Source organism: Carlito syrichta, unplaced genomic scaffold, assembly GCF_000164805.1.
Source record: "Carlito syrichta isolate Samal-C Ts95f unplaced genomic scaffold, Tarsius_syrichta-2.0.1 Scaffold309624, whole genome shotgun sequence".
NCBI classification, from domain to species: Eukaryota; Metazoa; Chordata; class Mammalia; order Primates; family Tarsiidae; genus Carlito; species Carlito syrichta.
The window spans coordinates 9140-24127 of NW_007253720.1; the positions used below are offsets into that span (position 1 = coordinate 9140).

The 14988-nt window shown below is 47.7% G+C and overlaps 3 protein-coding genes across 3 annotated transcripts in view; all 3 read left to right on the forward strand.

Moving 5' to 3' along the window:
* Positions 1 to 10762, forward strand: part of LOC103269902 (protocadherin gamma-B7) — a 12553-nt gene extending 1791 nt beyond the window's left edge. Inside the window, exons 2-3 of the mRNA XM_021717289.1 lie at positions 8078 to 9007; positions 10586 to 10762. Coding sequence (XP_021572964.1) covers positions 8078 to 9007; positions 10586 to 10762 — 1107 coding nt within the window. The remainder of the gene's footprint in view (positions 1 to 8077; positions 9008 to 10585) is intronic.
* Positions 1311 to 4403, forward strand: LOC110596489 (protocadherin gamma-A11-like). Its single transcript, XM_021717277.1, has one exon. It carries the CDS (start codon positions 1559 to 1561, stop codon positions 4097 to 4099), a length of 2541 nt encoding a protein of 846 aa, XP_021572952.1. The 5' UTR covers positions 1311 to 1558; the 3' UTR covers positions 4100 to 4403.
* Positions 10649 to 14988, forward strand: part of LOC103269876 (protocadherin gamma-C5) — an 83891-nt gene continuing 79551 nt past the window's right edge. The window contains exon 1 of the mRNA XM_008067426.1: positions 10649 to 13241. Within this exon, the coding sequence (XP_008065617.1) occupies positions 10815 to 13241 (2427 nt within the window). The 5' untranslated portion in view covers positions 10649 to 10814. The remainder of the gene's footprint in view (positions 13242 to 14988) is intronic.

Here is a 14988-nt window from a genome sequence, read left to right on the forward strand (position 1 = left end):
ACCACGTGCTGCAGGCCAGCGAGCCCGGGCTCTTCAGCCTGGGGCTGCGCACGGGCGAGGTGCGCACGGCGCGCGCTTTGGGCGACAGGGACGCGGCCCGTCAGCGCCTGCTGGTCGCGGTGCGTGACGGAGGACAGCCGCCCCTCTCGGCCACCGCCACGCTGCACCTGGTCTTCGCAGACAGTCTGCAAGAGGTCCTGCCGGACCTCGGTGATGGTCCTGTGCCCTCTGACTCCCAGGCGGAGCTGCAGTTTTACCTGGTGGTGGCCTTGGCCTTGATCTCTGTGCTCTTCCTCCTCGCGGTGATTTTGGCCATCGCCTTTCGCCTGCGACAGTCTTTCAGCCCTACTGCCGGGAGCTGCTTTGGGTCGCTTCTCTGCTCCAAACCTGGACCTGTAGTTCCCCCCAACTACAGTGATGGAACATTGCCCTATGCCTATAATTTGTGTGTGCCTGGGGATCAAGCGAATTCGGAATTTAACTTTCTCACATCTGTTGGTCATTGTCCAGCCACACAAAATAATCTCAACAAAGATAACTCTTCAGCGCTATTGGCTAGCATTTTAACTTCTAACGTTGAAGAAGATAAGAAGACTTTCAAACAGGTAAATATTCAAACTGCTTTTTATATCCCGATATACCAATAATCCCAATATAAGGATGTTATTTTAAGATTCTAGATAATCTCTTCCTAGAGTTCCTCAAATAAATCTAGGTCAAATTTAAGACTGTGATGTTAAGATAAAAGTTTAAAATGCTTCAATTCTCCTACTATTCAAAGGCGTTTTAAGGCAAACTACGTATATGGGAATACTCAGGCAGATTTTTTACGAAATAAAATACCTTTTGGTTAAAATATAGAATGCAGTTATATTTTATATCATGGTATTTTAAATGAAATTCCTAATGCTATTCAAATTTTCTCAAATGTTTCTCTTTTATTTCACTCAATAAAGAAACACTGGTAAGAATTATAGTCAGGCATCCTACCTGGTGATGTTGTCAGGCCCTTGTTAGTTCCACATCCAGAAGTGCCGCCCCTTTCAGTGACTAAAAATCAATTGGAACCAACTCTAACTGGCAAGTTTCCAGTTCCAATAGTATTTTGAAAACTTTAAAATCAAGCAAATCTCTTTAATAATTACCCCTTTCATAAGTGTTCTTGGTAAACTTTTAACATCACATTGTGCACAACTATTGTAAGCCTTACTTACACGTGTGATTCACGGAGCCGTGAGTGTCATATTAATAATTTCTTAGGGAACCATCACTTCAGTTTTTCTTAGTCGTTGCAATAATAATATTGGGCTCTAGGCGCCGCTGCTCACCAATCAGGGAAGGGGAAGCGGCGAGCTATCGAGTCCCTCCCTCCCCCGCCTCTACCACACAAAGCGGAATGAGATGGATACTCACAGATCCTGATGAGGGAAACTTAAGCGTACGTTCCTTCGCTTTCTAACGTATTTTGGATGCGGACAGCCTGGGACTTCATCGATACATAAGCCGATTCGGAACAGACCGGCTCAAGAAACCGCGGAATACCGGCTTAGACCTTGCTATGGCGAATCGGCCACAGCGCCTGGACCGCAGCGGGATGGTGCTGCTGTGCATTTTCCTGGGGACGCTGCGGAGGTTCGGGGCCGGGCAGATCCGCTACTCGGTGTCCGAAGAGACCGACAAAGGCTCCTTTGTGGGCAACATCTCCAAGGACCTGGGGCTGGAGCCCCGGGAGCTGGCGGAGCGCGGAGTGCGCATCCTCTCCAGAGGCAAGACGCGGCTTTTCGCTCTGAATCCGCGAGGCGGCAGCTTGGTCACAGCGGGTAGGATAGACCGGGAGGAGCTCTGTGAGACGGCGTCCTCCTGTTTTTTTAATATGGAGATTCTTGTGGAAGACACCTTAAAGATTTACGGAGTGGAGGTGGAAATAATGGATGTGAACGATAACGCTCCCAGCTTCCAGGAAGAGGAAGTGGAGATAAAAGTCAGTGAGCACGCAACTCCTGGGTCGCGATTTGCCCTTCCTAGTGCTAGGGATCCAGATGTGGGCGTGAACTCCCTCCAGAGCTACCAGCTCAGCCCTAATGGTCTCTTTTCCTTGCAAGTACGAGGCGGAACTGATGGGGCCAAGAATCCCGAGCTAATGCTGGAGGGAAGCCTGGATCGAGAGAAAGAGGTTGCTCACCTCCTTCTCCTCACAGCTTTAGATGGAGGAGATCCCATCCGCAAGGGCACTGTTCCCATTCGTGTGGTGGTCCTCGACGTAAATGACCACAGCCCAAAGTTTACACAGCCTGTATATCGAGTGAGTGTTCCAGAAAACCTCAGCTCCGGAACTCGGGTGCTAGTGGTAAATGCAACAGATCTAGATGAGGGAGTTAACGGCGAAGTGATGTATGCATTCCGGAATATGGAAAGCAAAGCTTCTGAAATATTCCACTTGGATTCTCAAACTGGAGAAGTTCTAGTAAGGGGGCCTCTGGATTTTGAAAAATACAGATTCTATGAGATGGACATTCAAGGCCAAGATGGCGGAGGTCTCTTCACCACTGCTAAGATACTGATCACGGTTGTGGATGTGAATGATAATGCTCCGGAAATAACTATCACCTCTTCTACCAATTCAATTCTGGAAAATTCTCCTCCAGGAACAGTTATTGCTCTCCTAAATGTGCAAGATCAAGATTCTGGAGAAAATGGTCAGGTCTCCTGTTTCATTCCTAGCCACCTGCCTTTTAAATTAGAAAAGACTTATGGAAATTATTACAAATTGATAACAAGCAGAGTGCTGGACAGGGAGCAGATCCAGAGCTACAATATAACGTTGGCAGCCACAGACCAGGGGAGTCCACCCTTGTCTACAGAAACTCATATCTCGCTGAATGTGGCAGATGACAATGACAACCCTCCTGCTTTTCCTCCCTCCTCATACTCCGCCTACATTCCTGAAAACAACCCCAGAGGTGCCTCCATTTTCGCAGTGACTGCCCTCGACCCAGACAGCAAAGAGAACGCCCAGGTTACTTACTCTCTGACTGAGGACACCATCCAGGGAGTGCCTCTATCCTCCTATGTCTCTATTAACTCCGAAACTGGCGTCCTGTATGCACTGCAATCCTTCGACTACGAGCAGTTCCGAGACCTGCAGTTGCAAGTGATGGCGCGTGACAGCGGCGACCCGCCCCTCAGCAGCAACGTGTCCCTGAGCCTGTTCGTGCTGGACCAGAACGACAATGCACCCGAGATCCTGTACCCCGCCCTCCCCACCGACGGTTCCACGGGTGTGGAGCTGGCGCCCCGCTCCGCAGAGCCCGGCTACCTGGTGACCAAGGTGGTGGCGGTGGACAGAGACTCGGGCCAGAACGCCTGGCTGTCCTACCGCCTGCTCAAGGCCAGCGAGCCCGGGCTCTTCGCGGTGGGGCTGCACACGGGCGAGGTGCGCACGGCGCGGGCCCTGCTGGACAGAGACGCGCTCAAGCAGAGCCTCGTGGTGGCCGTCCAGGACCACGGCCAGCCCCCTCTCTCGGCCACCGTCACGCTCACCGTGGCCGTGGCCGACAGGATCCCTGAAGTCCTGGCCGATCTGGACAGTCTAGAGTCTCCCGCCGACTCCGAAACGTCAGACATCACGCTGTACCTGGTGGTGGCGGTGGCCGCGGTCTCCTGCGTCTTCCTGGCCTTCGTCATCGTGCTGCTGGCGCTCCGGCTGCGGCGCTGGCACAAGTCGCGCCAGCTCCAGGCTTCCGGCGGCGGGCTGGTGGGCGTGCCCGCCTCGCACTTTGTGGGCGTGGACGGGGTGCGGGCCTTCCTGCAGACCTATTCCCACGAGGTGTCGGTCACCGCGGACTCGCGCAAGAGCCACCTGCTCTTCCCCCAGCCCAACTACGCGGACATGCTCATCAGCCAGGAGAGCTGTGGGAAAAGCGAGCCTCTCTTGATAGCTGAAGACTCTGCTACTGTTTTAGACAAATATGACCCGACAAGTAATCAGGTGAGATTTATTTCGCTGCCTTACAATTGCTCGTGTCTTGGCACAAGTCTTTCGAGGGGCGCTTCAAAAAATTCCTGTTATGAAAACTTTCGTGGGGGTGGGATTATCTAGTCACACATATTTAGAGCAAGAGGTGAGAGTTGGTGTCGTTTACCTTTCATAAGATTACCGTCATCTTTCAGAATGTTTTTTGAAAGTCATTTTTTAGTCCTGTCGTGTTTTCTTTTGATTTCCAGGGACCAGTTCCACTATCTTGGCTTGCTGTGCATTAAGTTCAATTTTAGTATTATTTTTCTATTATCAGTGTATGAGGCCATCAGTATATAATATATATTTTGATAAGGTTAGTGATTCACAAACACTTATTTCCCTATTTCAATTTTGCCATGTCTCCACTGATTTATGGTTATATTCCATCATTATTCGCTATTACTTCCAGTGTTCAATTTTGACCCTGTTGATTTAATTGCATGTTTTATCTAGTTTTTTTCTCATCTGTCTGTACACACAACACACATGCATGCGCATAAGTTTTTCTCTGAGTATGAAACTATTCCATTTTAATTCTAATATGTAATATGTTTAGATACTGTTGACTATTTCAGCTTTGTTTCATTTCTTTATCCATCAAAACAGACATATTGACTGGTTTTATTACTGGACTTCCTTGGGAGAGGAAATATAGATCACATTTTTCCTAATTTCTAGATATCTTTTCCATTACTACAATGAAGTCATTAGATTGTCCTGAAGAAATAATTGTTGTACTGGTACTATTTCCTTTTATTCTTTTACTTTAGTGTCTATGTGTGTATGTGTGGAAGTTTTTTTTAATGTAGTAAATTCACATACATGAATAACTTAATTTTGATTCCATGCTTCTCAAAAAGCTATTCTCAAATCTGCTAAAAATGGTGACTTTTTTTCTATTGTATTCATATAGAAACGTTTGTGAGTATAAACGATTGGAGGTTGGCATTTATACTTTATGAGACTGATCTAGCTAGTATTTCTCTGGGTATTTTTTTTATTTTCAGTATACCTAGGAGTCATGGGTTCCTCCCGTGTTTCTTCTGTAAGCTCGTTTTGTATTGCTAATAGTGCATTCAATTCTTGTATTCAGACTAACTTCTTCCTGAAGCCTTGATAGTAACCTAGTGACACATCTGAAGTATTGTCTAGGAAAGCCAAATAAGGAAAGGAGACTTATCTAGGCCTTTTGGTCCGTAGGAATCATTCCCATCATCAATTCAGCTAAACACACTCCCATCATTTCTAGACATTTGGCCCAAATTATTTGCACATTTATATTCCCTTTCGAGGTTACATTTCTCATTTAGGAATTGACTTTAATGTAATTAACTGTAAACTGAGTATCTAGTGCTTGGGCAAGAAGAATTTCACTATAGGAAAGGGAAGTCCTCTAACAGATGCCTGAATTTATCTTGAAGTCAAGAAAAATTTTAGAGTGCTTTGAATATCTAGGGATAGGATTTATCCTTATAGAATTCCAAACTGACAAGAAAAGATGTAAGGCATTGCATTTGACCTGGAAGTAGATGTATTAAAAAGGATATGCGGTATGTGAGAAAGAGAAATTGCTCCATATTTTAGGGACCTACAACCAAGATTGTGGAGAACAAAAAGAAAGGATTGGCTTTGAAACTTGATATTAAAAAGGTTATTTCGATTAAAGGGTAGTGATAATGTTCTGTTAAGGTGCAATATATGGTCCAGTTAAATAGGAGATAAAAATAAAAAAAACCTCACATTTCATGTTATTAAATTCCTATGGCAACCTACTAGGCTATACCTTTATATTATATTTTAGACAAAAATGTAAAACACCTAATAATCTTTTTCCAAAATCTCTATTATAAGTAACAAGGAAGATTTTTATGGCATTGGCCATCTTTATCTTGAGTGTGCCTCAATATAGCATTGTGTTCCTCCAATTTCTTCTGATAAAAGTAGGAGGAAAAAATATCTGCACATCAGATTGAAAATAATACTGTACCATTTCATGACTGTCAAATTTTCCCCATGCCACTTGGTGGGGCTATTTTCCCACATGGTCTTTGTTCTGCATCTGGAGAGAAGACTTTGCCTGGTTCTTCCAATATATGCATTGCCTCTTATTGGGAAAAGACAAACTTTTAACCTCTTTTTGCTGAGATAATGGTTCTTCTATAGGATCTCATCTTTAAGGAACCCTCTTTGGTAGTAAACACCAGTAATAGACACATTCAAACCCAAAAAGTGCCCGGTTCCCTATGCATTAGTGCAATGTCTTTGTTGGAATTCTAGACCCCATTGAATTTGCAAAGGCTTCTGCTGCAGTTTTCTAAATCGACTCAGAGCGCCGCTGTTGGCCAACGTGCTGCGCGAGCCGGAGTCTGGGATCTACCCGGGGATATTCTGCGCAGTCACAGAAGCAAGTCGGAAAGGAGAGTAGCCCGGAGCTTTCTGCTCGGCAAGTCTGATTCCATACAGATCAGGATGCCTTCACACTGGGAGCACCGAGCTTTCTACGCGTGGCAGTAAAAGAAGCTGGTGAAACATTTTTCTTAACTCCGGAGGCTGCAGCAACGCACGAAAAGGATGGCGAATAGGGCGAAGCAGACAAGCGGGACGCGGCGGCGGCGGCAAGTACTCTTTCTCCTCCTGCAGCCTTTGTTCTGCGCGGCGCTCCCGGAGCAGATCCGCTACTCTATACCAGAAGAAATGGCCAGGGGCTCGGTGGTGGGGAACCTCGCCGAGGATCTGGGGCTGCATGTCCGGGATTTATTGGCGCGCAACCTCAGAGTTAGTGCAGAGAAGCAATACTTCACCGTGAACACGGAGAATGGAAACATACTTGTGAATGACAGAGTGGATCGGGAGTCGCTCTGTCCCCCAAAGCCTCTATGCATCGTGCCTTTAGAGATTGTGGCAGAAAATCCTCTAAATGTTTTTCACATCAACGTGATGATAGAAGATATCAATGATAACCCACCTCATTTCCCCCACAATAGCATCATTTTACAAATCAACGAATTTGCAATTCCAGGCACTCGGTTTGGCCTGGAATCTGCTACAGACGCAGACGTAGGGCCTCACTCTCTCCAGAGTTACCAACTCAGCCCTAGTGAGCATTTCTCTCTGATGATGAAGGGCAAGACTGAAGGCAAGAATGCCCCAGAATTGGTGCTGGAGAAGTCCCTGGACCGAGAACAACAGAGCTCCCATCTCCTGGTCCTGACAGCGGTGGACGGAGGCAAACCTGCCCTAACTGGCACTGTTACAATTCAAATCGAGGTCACTGACGCCAATGATAATGCCCCAGTGTTCAGCCAGGATCTGTACAAAGTCAGCCTTAGAGAGAACATGCCCCCGGGCACCTCTGTGCTAACGGTGACAGCCACCGACCAGGATGAGGGTGTCAATGCAGAGATCACCTACTCTTTCAAATCGCGACGAGATGCTACTGGAAATAGGTTTATGCTAGACCGTCGAAATGGAGAGATTAAATCCAAAGACTATCTAGACTTTGAAATCAGTAGCAGTTACACCATGAACATAGAAGCGAGAGACGGTGGAGGCATGACCAGCGAGTGTAAAATTATACTAGAAATTCTAGACGAGAACGACAATGCCCCTGAGGTGACTTTTACTTCGGTGTCCAGTTCCTTAACTGAGGACGCAGAATCCGGGACTGTGATCGCTCTGTTCAAAACACATGATAAAGATTCGGGAGAAAACGGAGAGGTCACATGCTTCATAAAAGAAAATGTTCCTTTTAGAATTGAATCTTCCGCCAATAATTACTACAAACTAGTAACAGACGGGATCCTGGATCGAGAGCAGACTCCAGAGTACAACGTCACTATCATAGCCACAGACCGGGGCAAGCCGCCTCTCTCCTCTAGCATAACCGTCACCCTGCACATCGGCGACGTCAACGACAACGCTCCGGTTTTCCAACAGGCATCCTACGTGGTCGACGTGGCCGAAAACAACCCACCTGGCGCCTCCATCGCGCAGGTCAGCGCCTCGGACCCGGACTTGGGGCCCAACGGCCAAGTCTCCTACTCGATCGTGGCCAGCGACCTGGAGCCCGGGTCGCTGTCGTCCTACGTGTCGGTGAGCGCGCAGAGCGGCGTGGTGTTCGCGCAGCGCGCCTTCGACCACGAGCAGCTGCGCGCCTTCGAGCTGACGCTGCAGGCCCGCGACCAGGGCTCGCCCGCGCTGGGCGCCCACGTGAGCCTGCGCGTGCTGGTGGGCGACCGCAACGACAACGCGCCGCGGGTGCTGTACCCCGCGCTGGGGCCCGACGGCTCCGCGCTCTTCGACACGGTGCCGCGCGCCGCGGAGCCCGGCTACCTGGTCACCAAGGTGGTGGCGGTGGACGCCGACTCGGGACACAACGCCTGGCTGTCCTACCACGTGCTGCAGGCCAGCGAGCCCGGGCTCTTCAGCCTGGGGCTGCGCACGGGCGAGGTGCGCACGGCGCGCGCTTTGGGCGACAGGGACGCGGCCCGTCAGCGCCTGCTGGTCGCGGTGCGTGACGGAGGACAGCCGCCCCTCTCGGCCACCGCCACGCTGCACCTGGTCTTCGCAGACAGTCTGCAAGAGGTCCTGCCGGACCTCGGTGATGGTCCTGTGCCCTCTGACTCCCAGGCGGAGCTGCAGTTTTACCTGGTGGTGGCCTTGGCCTTGGTCTCTGTGCTCTTCCTCCTCGCTGTGATTCTGGCCATCGCCCTGCGCCTGCGACGCTCCTCCAGCCCCTCTGCCTGGGACTGCTTTCAGCCTGGTCTCTGTTCTAAGACTAGACCAGGGGTTTCTCTCAACTACAGTGAAGGAACTTTGCCTTATTCCTACAATCTGTATGTTGCCAATTCTCAGAAAACAAAGTTTAATTTTCTCACCATGACTCCAGAAATGGTCCCCCCACAAGATCTTTCTAATGAAGCTTCTTTGGTAGTAAGTTTCACTGAAGAGAAAAACAAGACAAGCTCTGACTCTGTTGCTCCTACTCACGTGAGTTTTAATGAATGTCTTTCATTTGCAAATGGTTTGGTTTAATTTCCAAACCAATATTTTGGCAAGAAAATCTTAAACATGTCTCGCATTGCTTTCAGGAGTGTTTGCCCACTCTCAATATTTTCTGCTCCTTTCTGTGTGGGCCAGTAATTTCATTATTAGCCTTCAAATATTTTGAAATATTTTGACAATTTCACCCAAGATATTCTTTATAAACACACGCAAGCTACTGTGAGAAGTGGGTATTATGATACTGCTTCATTGAAATATTACTAATTGAAGTGTAAATTTTTTCCTTCTGTGAGTGTTTCTTGAGACATCAGTATCTTATGTATAAGGCTTTTTCTTTAATCTGTTAACTATAAATTGAGAGGAAAATGCATGAGAAAAGGATTTTTTTAAAAAAGAGATTGGTCTCACTATGTTGCCCAGACTGGATGATGCTGATGATCCTCCCATTTCAGTCTCCAGAGTAGCTGAGACCACAGGCACATGCCACCATGCCCAGCTGAGAAAAGGCTTAAAAAAAAATAAGGACATAGCAATGATTTAACGATAATATTCAGGTACATTTACTAGCAATTCTTGTAATCTCTCTGAGTAAGCTCGATTTTGTCTGATCTTTTCTCTGCAGATTTAAGTTTTAAGGATATTGTTTTATTTTATAACTATCAAACTTACTTATCCTCAGAGTATAAGTATTTACACTCTTGAAAGTACAGTAGCCAGTTATTTCTTAGGGAGGATTCTTTTCCTATATTTTGATGGGTTTCTGAATGCGTTATCAGTAATTCTCAGTAACTAGAATTAGGTTAGTTGCCCAAGAAAAGGTAAGTTTATGATAGTCTTTGGTTTACTAATTTTCTTTTACTAAGTTTTGCTAAAGCTTTTTTGAAATATAATGTATTAATGTAATGTGGAGCACTATCATTATTTCCAGTCAATGCAAGTTGGAATGCTTTCATTTTGCTAAAAATTTTCATGTTTTTTCTTCACTTGACTTCATGCCAGGAGTGATTCAGATAACGTACACAATCACATTTTTCATTTTTAGGTTTCCATATTGTGAAATTTTAGTTTTTAAGTGTTAAATGTTAACAACCTGATAAAGTCATTTTTTCCATTCAGTCAAGTTGAGGAAATCTATTGAAAAAATGCTTGCCTCAAATTATAGCTGTGCCAAAAAGTTTACATTATTCTATTTTATGGTTTCTCAAAACAGAAACTCCTAGGGAGACATTCCTCTATAATGGGGTGTGTACAGGGGGAAGAGTAATCTCAAAGCAGATGCACTAAAATTATAAGGCTAAAATTACTTTTTATAGAAACTTCAAATTCGTTTAAAAACTCACTGGGAACATTAGAATACATAGACAGCTACAGAAAATAATTTCAAGAACGTGGCTCTGTATGAACACTTTTGGAGAAATACACAGAAGCTTCTTGAAGTTTCTACAAAAGCGAATGCTGTGGATTTCCATCTGTTTTTGAAGAACAGTAGATGGAGCTATTTAAGGTATAAATATAAACCAAAAATCCTTTCCCGGAGTTCAAGATTGTGCAGTAATTGGTTAGGACTCTGAGCGCCGCTGTTCACCAATCAGGGAGAGAAGAGCAGAGATCCTGCTCGCCTTGCAAGCGCCTAGAGCACAAAGCAGACAGCTGGAAACGCACCATCTCTGGGACTGTGAGGAAACTGAACGGAGGGGCTCTGGTTCCCGAACTGTCCGAGCCTGGGGGCTGAAGAACTGATCCCGACTTCGGCGGTCAAGGGCAGGATTGGAAATAATCCTGGAGGAAAGTGATGATGATTCCTGCGCGACTGCGTGGAGACTGCAAAGGGCTGGTCTTGCTGGAAGTCCTTCTGGGGATCCTGTGGGAGACCGGGTGCACTCAGATACGCTATTCCGTTCCCGAGGAGCTGGAGAAAGGCTCCTTCGTGGGCAACATCTCCAAGGACCTGGGGCTGGAGCCCCGGGAGCTGGCGGGGCGCGGAGTCCGCATCGTCTCCAGAGGTAGGTCGCAGCTCTTCGCTCTGAACCCGCGAGGCGGCAGCTTGGTCACCGCGGGCAGGATAGACCGGGAGAAGCTCTGCATGGGGGCCATCAAGTGTCAACTAAATCTAGAGATTCTGATGGAGGATAAAGTGAAACTCTACGGGGTGGAAGTAGAGGTGAGGGACATTAACGATAATGCGCCCTACTTCCGTGAAAGTGAATTAGAAATAAAAGTGAGCGAACACGCGGCCACTGGAATGCGGTTCCCTCTTCCCCACGCTTGGGATCCAGATATCGGAAAGAACTCTCTCCAGAGCTACGGGCTCAGCCCGAATAGTCACTTCTCCCTGGACGTGCAAAGCGGGGTGGACGGGAACAAATACCCGGAGCTGGTGCTGGAGCGCGCCCTGGACCGCGAGGAAGAGGCGGCTCACCACCTGGCGCTCACGGCCTCGGACGGAGGCGACCCGGTACGCACAGGCACCGCGCGCATCCGCGTGACGGTCCTCGATGCGAACGACAACGCCCCCGCCTTTGCTCAGTCCGAGTACCGCGTGAGCGTCCCGGAGAACGTGGCCGTGGGCACTCGTCTGCTCTTGGTGAACGCCACGGACCCGGACGAGGGCGCCAATGCGGAACTGAGATATTCCTTCCGGTACGTGGACGACAAGGCAGCCCAGGTTTTCGAGCTCGATGGTGATTTAGGGGCCATATCGACCATAGGGGAGTTGAACCACGAGGAGTCAGGCTTCTACGAGATGGAAGTGCAAGCGATGGATAACGCGGGATATTCTGCACGGGCCAAAGTCCTGATCACTGTCCTGGACGTGAACGACAACGCCCCTGAAGTCGTCGTCACCTCTCTCACCCGCTCCGTTCCCGAAAACTCTCCCAGAGGAACTCTAATTGCCCTTTTAAATGTAAATGACCAAGATTCCGGGGAAAATGGACAGGTGATCTGTTTCATCCAAGGAAGTCTGCCCTTTAAATTAGAAAGATCTTATGCAAATTACTATAGTTTAGTCACAGACACAGTCTTAGACAGGGAACAGGTTCCTAGCTACAACATCACGGTGACCGCCACGGACCGGGGAACCCCGCCCCTGTCCACGGAAACTCACATTTCGCTGAACGTGGCAGACATCAACGACAACCCACCCGTTTTTCCTCAGGCCGCCTACTCGACTTATATCCCAGAGAACAACCCCAGGGGTGCTTCCCTGGCCTCCGTGACCGCCCACGACCCCGACAGTCAGGAGAACTCCCAGGTCATTTACTCCCTGGCCGAGAAAACACTTCTCGGAGCGCCCGTGTCCTCCTACGTCTCCATCAACTCGGACACCGGCGTCCTGTACGCTCTGCAGTCCTTCGACTACGAGCAGTTCCGAGACCTGCAGTTGCAAGTGATGGCGCGTGACAGCGGCGACCCGCCCCTCAGCAGCAACGTGTCCCTGAGCCTGTTCGTGCTGGACCAGAACGACAATGCACCCGAGATCCTGTACCCCGCCCTCCCCACCGACGGTTCCACGGGTGTGGAGCTAGCACCCCGCTCCGCAGAGCCCGGCTACCTGGTGACCAAGGTGGTGGCGGTGGACAGAGACTCGGGCCAGAACGCCTGGCTGTCCTACCGCCTGCTCAAGGCCAGCGAGCCCGGGCTCTTCGCGGTGGGGCTGCACACGGGCGAGGTGCGCACGGCGCGGGCCCTGCTGGACAGAGACGCGCTCAAGCAGAGCCTCGTGGTGGCCGTCCAGGACCACGGCCAGCCCCCTCTCTCGGCCACCGTCACGCTCACCGTGGCCGTGGCCGACAGGATCCCTGAAGTCCTGGCCGATCTGGACAGTCTAGAGTCTCCCGCCGACTCCGAAACGTCAGACATCACGCTGTACCTGGTGGTGGCGGTGGCCGCGGTCTCCTGCGTCTTCCTGGCCTTCGTCATCGTGCTGCTGGCGCTCCGGCTGCGGCGCTGGCACAAGTCGCGCCAGCTCCAGGCTTCCGGCGGCGGGCTGGTGGGCGTGCCCGCCTCGCACTTTGTGGGCGTGGACGGGGTGCGGGCCTTCCTGCGGACCTATTCCCACGAGGTGTCGGTCACCGCGGACTCGCGCAAGAGCCACCTGCTCTTCCCCCAGCCCAACTACGCGGACATGCCCATCAGCCAGGAGAGCTGTGGGAAAAGCGAGCCTCTCCTGCCTTCGGGTGATTCAGTAGTTTCTAAAGACAGTCAAGCATTTATTCAGGTGAGTTCGCATCAAATATTCTCTGAGCTCGGAGCAAAATATGCCTTAGTATAGATAAACTATGTGTATTTAGAATTTATAAAGCAGACATCAAAATGTATATATTCGTGGTAAACACCAGCAACTCAGTCATCTTACCTCACACCTTCATTTAACCATTTATATATTATATAGAATATTTTGTATATAATATATATTTTAAACAACTTAAAAAGTACTTTGTTAATACACCATATCATTTTCTCATTTAGTCTATCAACTGTGATACTCTATTCCTGCTTTTAATTTTTTTCTCATTGACCATCCAGCAGTTTTGTGTAGAGCATCTGATACCAATTTATCTGTTTATCTAGAGGGGAGAAATCTAACTCAGTGGAAAATATAAATGAAAAATTTAGTAAACTTTTATAGAGTGGCTTGTAACTACACTTGAGATTGCTAGCAAATTCATAAAGTACATTTAGTTTCTTTTAAAGTGCAGTAACTCTTTCTGGCCATTAGGGATACATCCATTTATACTTTCTCAGTGTCCTAAGTCTTTCATGGTCTTAAATCGTTCACAAACTTCCAAGTATGGTGAGTTTATTTCTTACACATCTAAAACGTTCTCGGCGGGGCTCAGTGGCTCAGCACTTTGGGAGGTCGAGGCGAGTGGATAGACTGAGCCCGCGGGTTCGAGACCTGCCTGGGCAATTTGGTGAGACTTTGTCTCTATAATAAATAAAAAATTAGCCAGGCGTGATAGTGTGCACCTGTAGTTCCGGCTACTTGGAAGCCTGAGGCAGAAGGTTCACCAGAGCCCAGCAGGTCGACGCTGGGGTGGCTGTGAGTGTGTCGCTGCTCTCCAGCCTGGGTGACGGAGTGAGACTCCAACTCAAAAAAAAAAAAATTAAATTAAAAAAATAAAACTTTCTTACTGAAATATTCAATATATTGTATTTTTGTCATGAGGAAAAACTAAAGATTGTTCATTTTTCACCTCTACTATACACTTCAGTAACACAATATATGTGTTTCTAAGTCAGACATTTCTTTTACCCATTTTTCCTGCACTGATGATATTAATGATGACTTTGTGGAATATTGAGAATCAACAAGATGTGTTTTGAGTGCTTTTTTTTGTACTGTAGTGAATTTACAGTAATTTCCTCTGGTTTCTACATTAAATTCCTCATAAATTTTTTAATAGTTATTTTATTTTAAAATGTGGGGAACAAATGAGGGTTAGGTACATATGTGGTCATCATACACACATATGTAAAAGTGTGGGTACCCTTACTGATGTTATGTTCTCCCCCTCCCCTGGCAGTGTCCCACTACTGCCAATCCCTTTCTTATAGTATTATGATAAATGTTCAGGGTCCAATTAAATTCCCCATAAAATTTACAACCATAGAAAATTTCTGAAATGTGCACAGATTCTATGTGTTTCCTGAGAACTTTATGCTTATTATGAATGCTTAACAGCAGTTGAATGCTGATGTGTATTCCACTTTGAAAAACATTGCCTGATTTCTTTTGGTAAATTCTGCAGTGGTGTGGAAAATCATAACATTATGATTATTATTTTCTTTCTTCTTTATTTGTTGCCTAGCTACTTTCAAAAATACATTCATTAAAACCCAGACCTGGCTGGGCTTAGTGGCTCAGCCCGTAATCCCGCGCTTTGGGAGGCTGAGGTGAGTGAATTGCCTAAACCCGCGGGTTCGAGACCCACCTGGGCAACTTGGCGAGACCTCATCTCTAC

Excerpts from the sequence above, each read along its gene's own strand:
- LOC110596489 (XM_021717277.1), top strand. The coding sequence starts at position 1,559 with ATGGCGAATCGGCCACAGCGCCTGGACCGCAGCGGGATGGTGCTGCTG.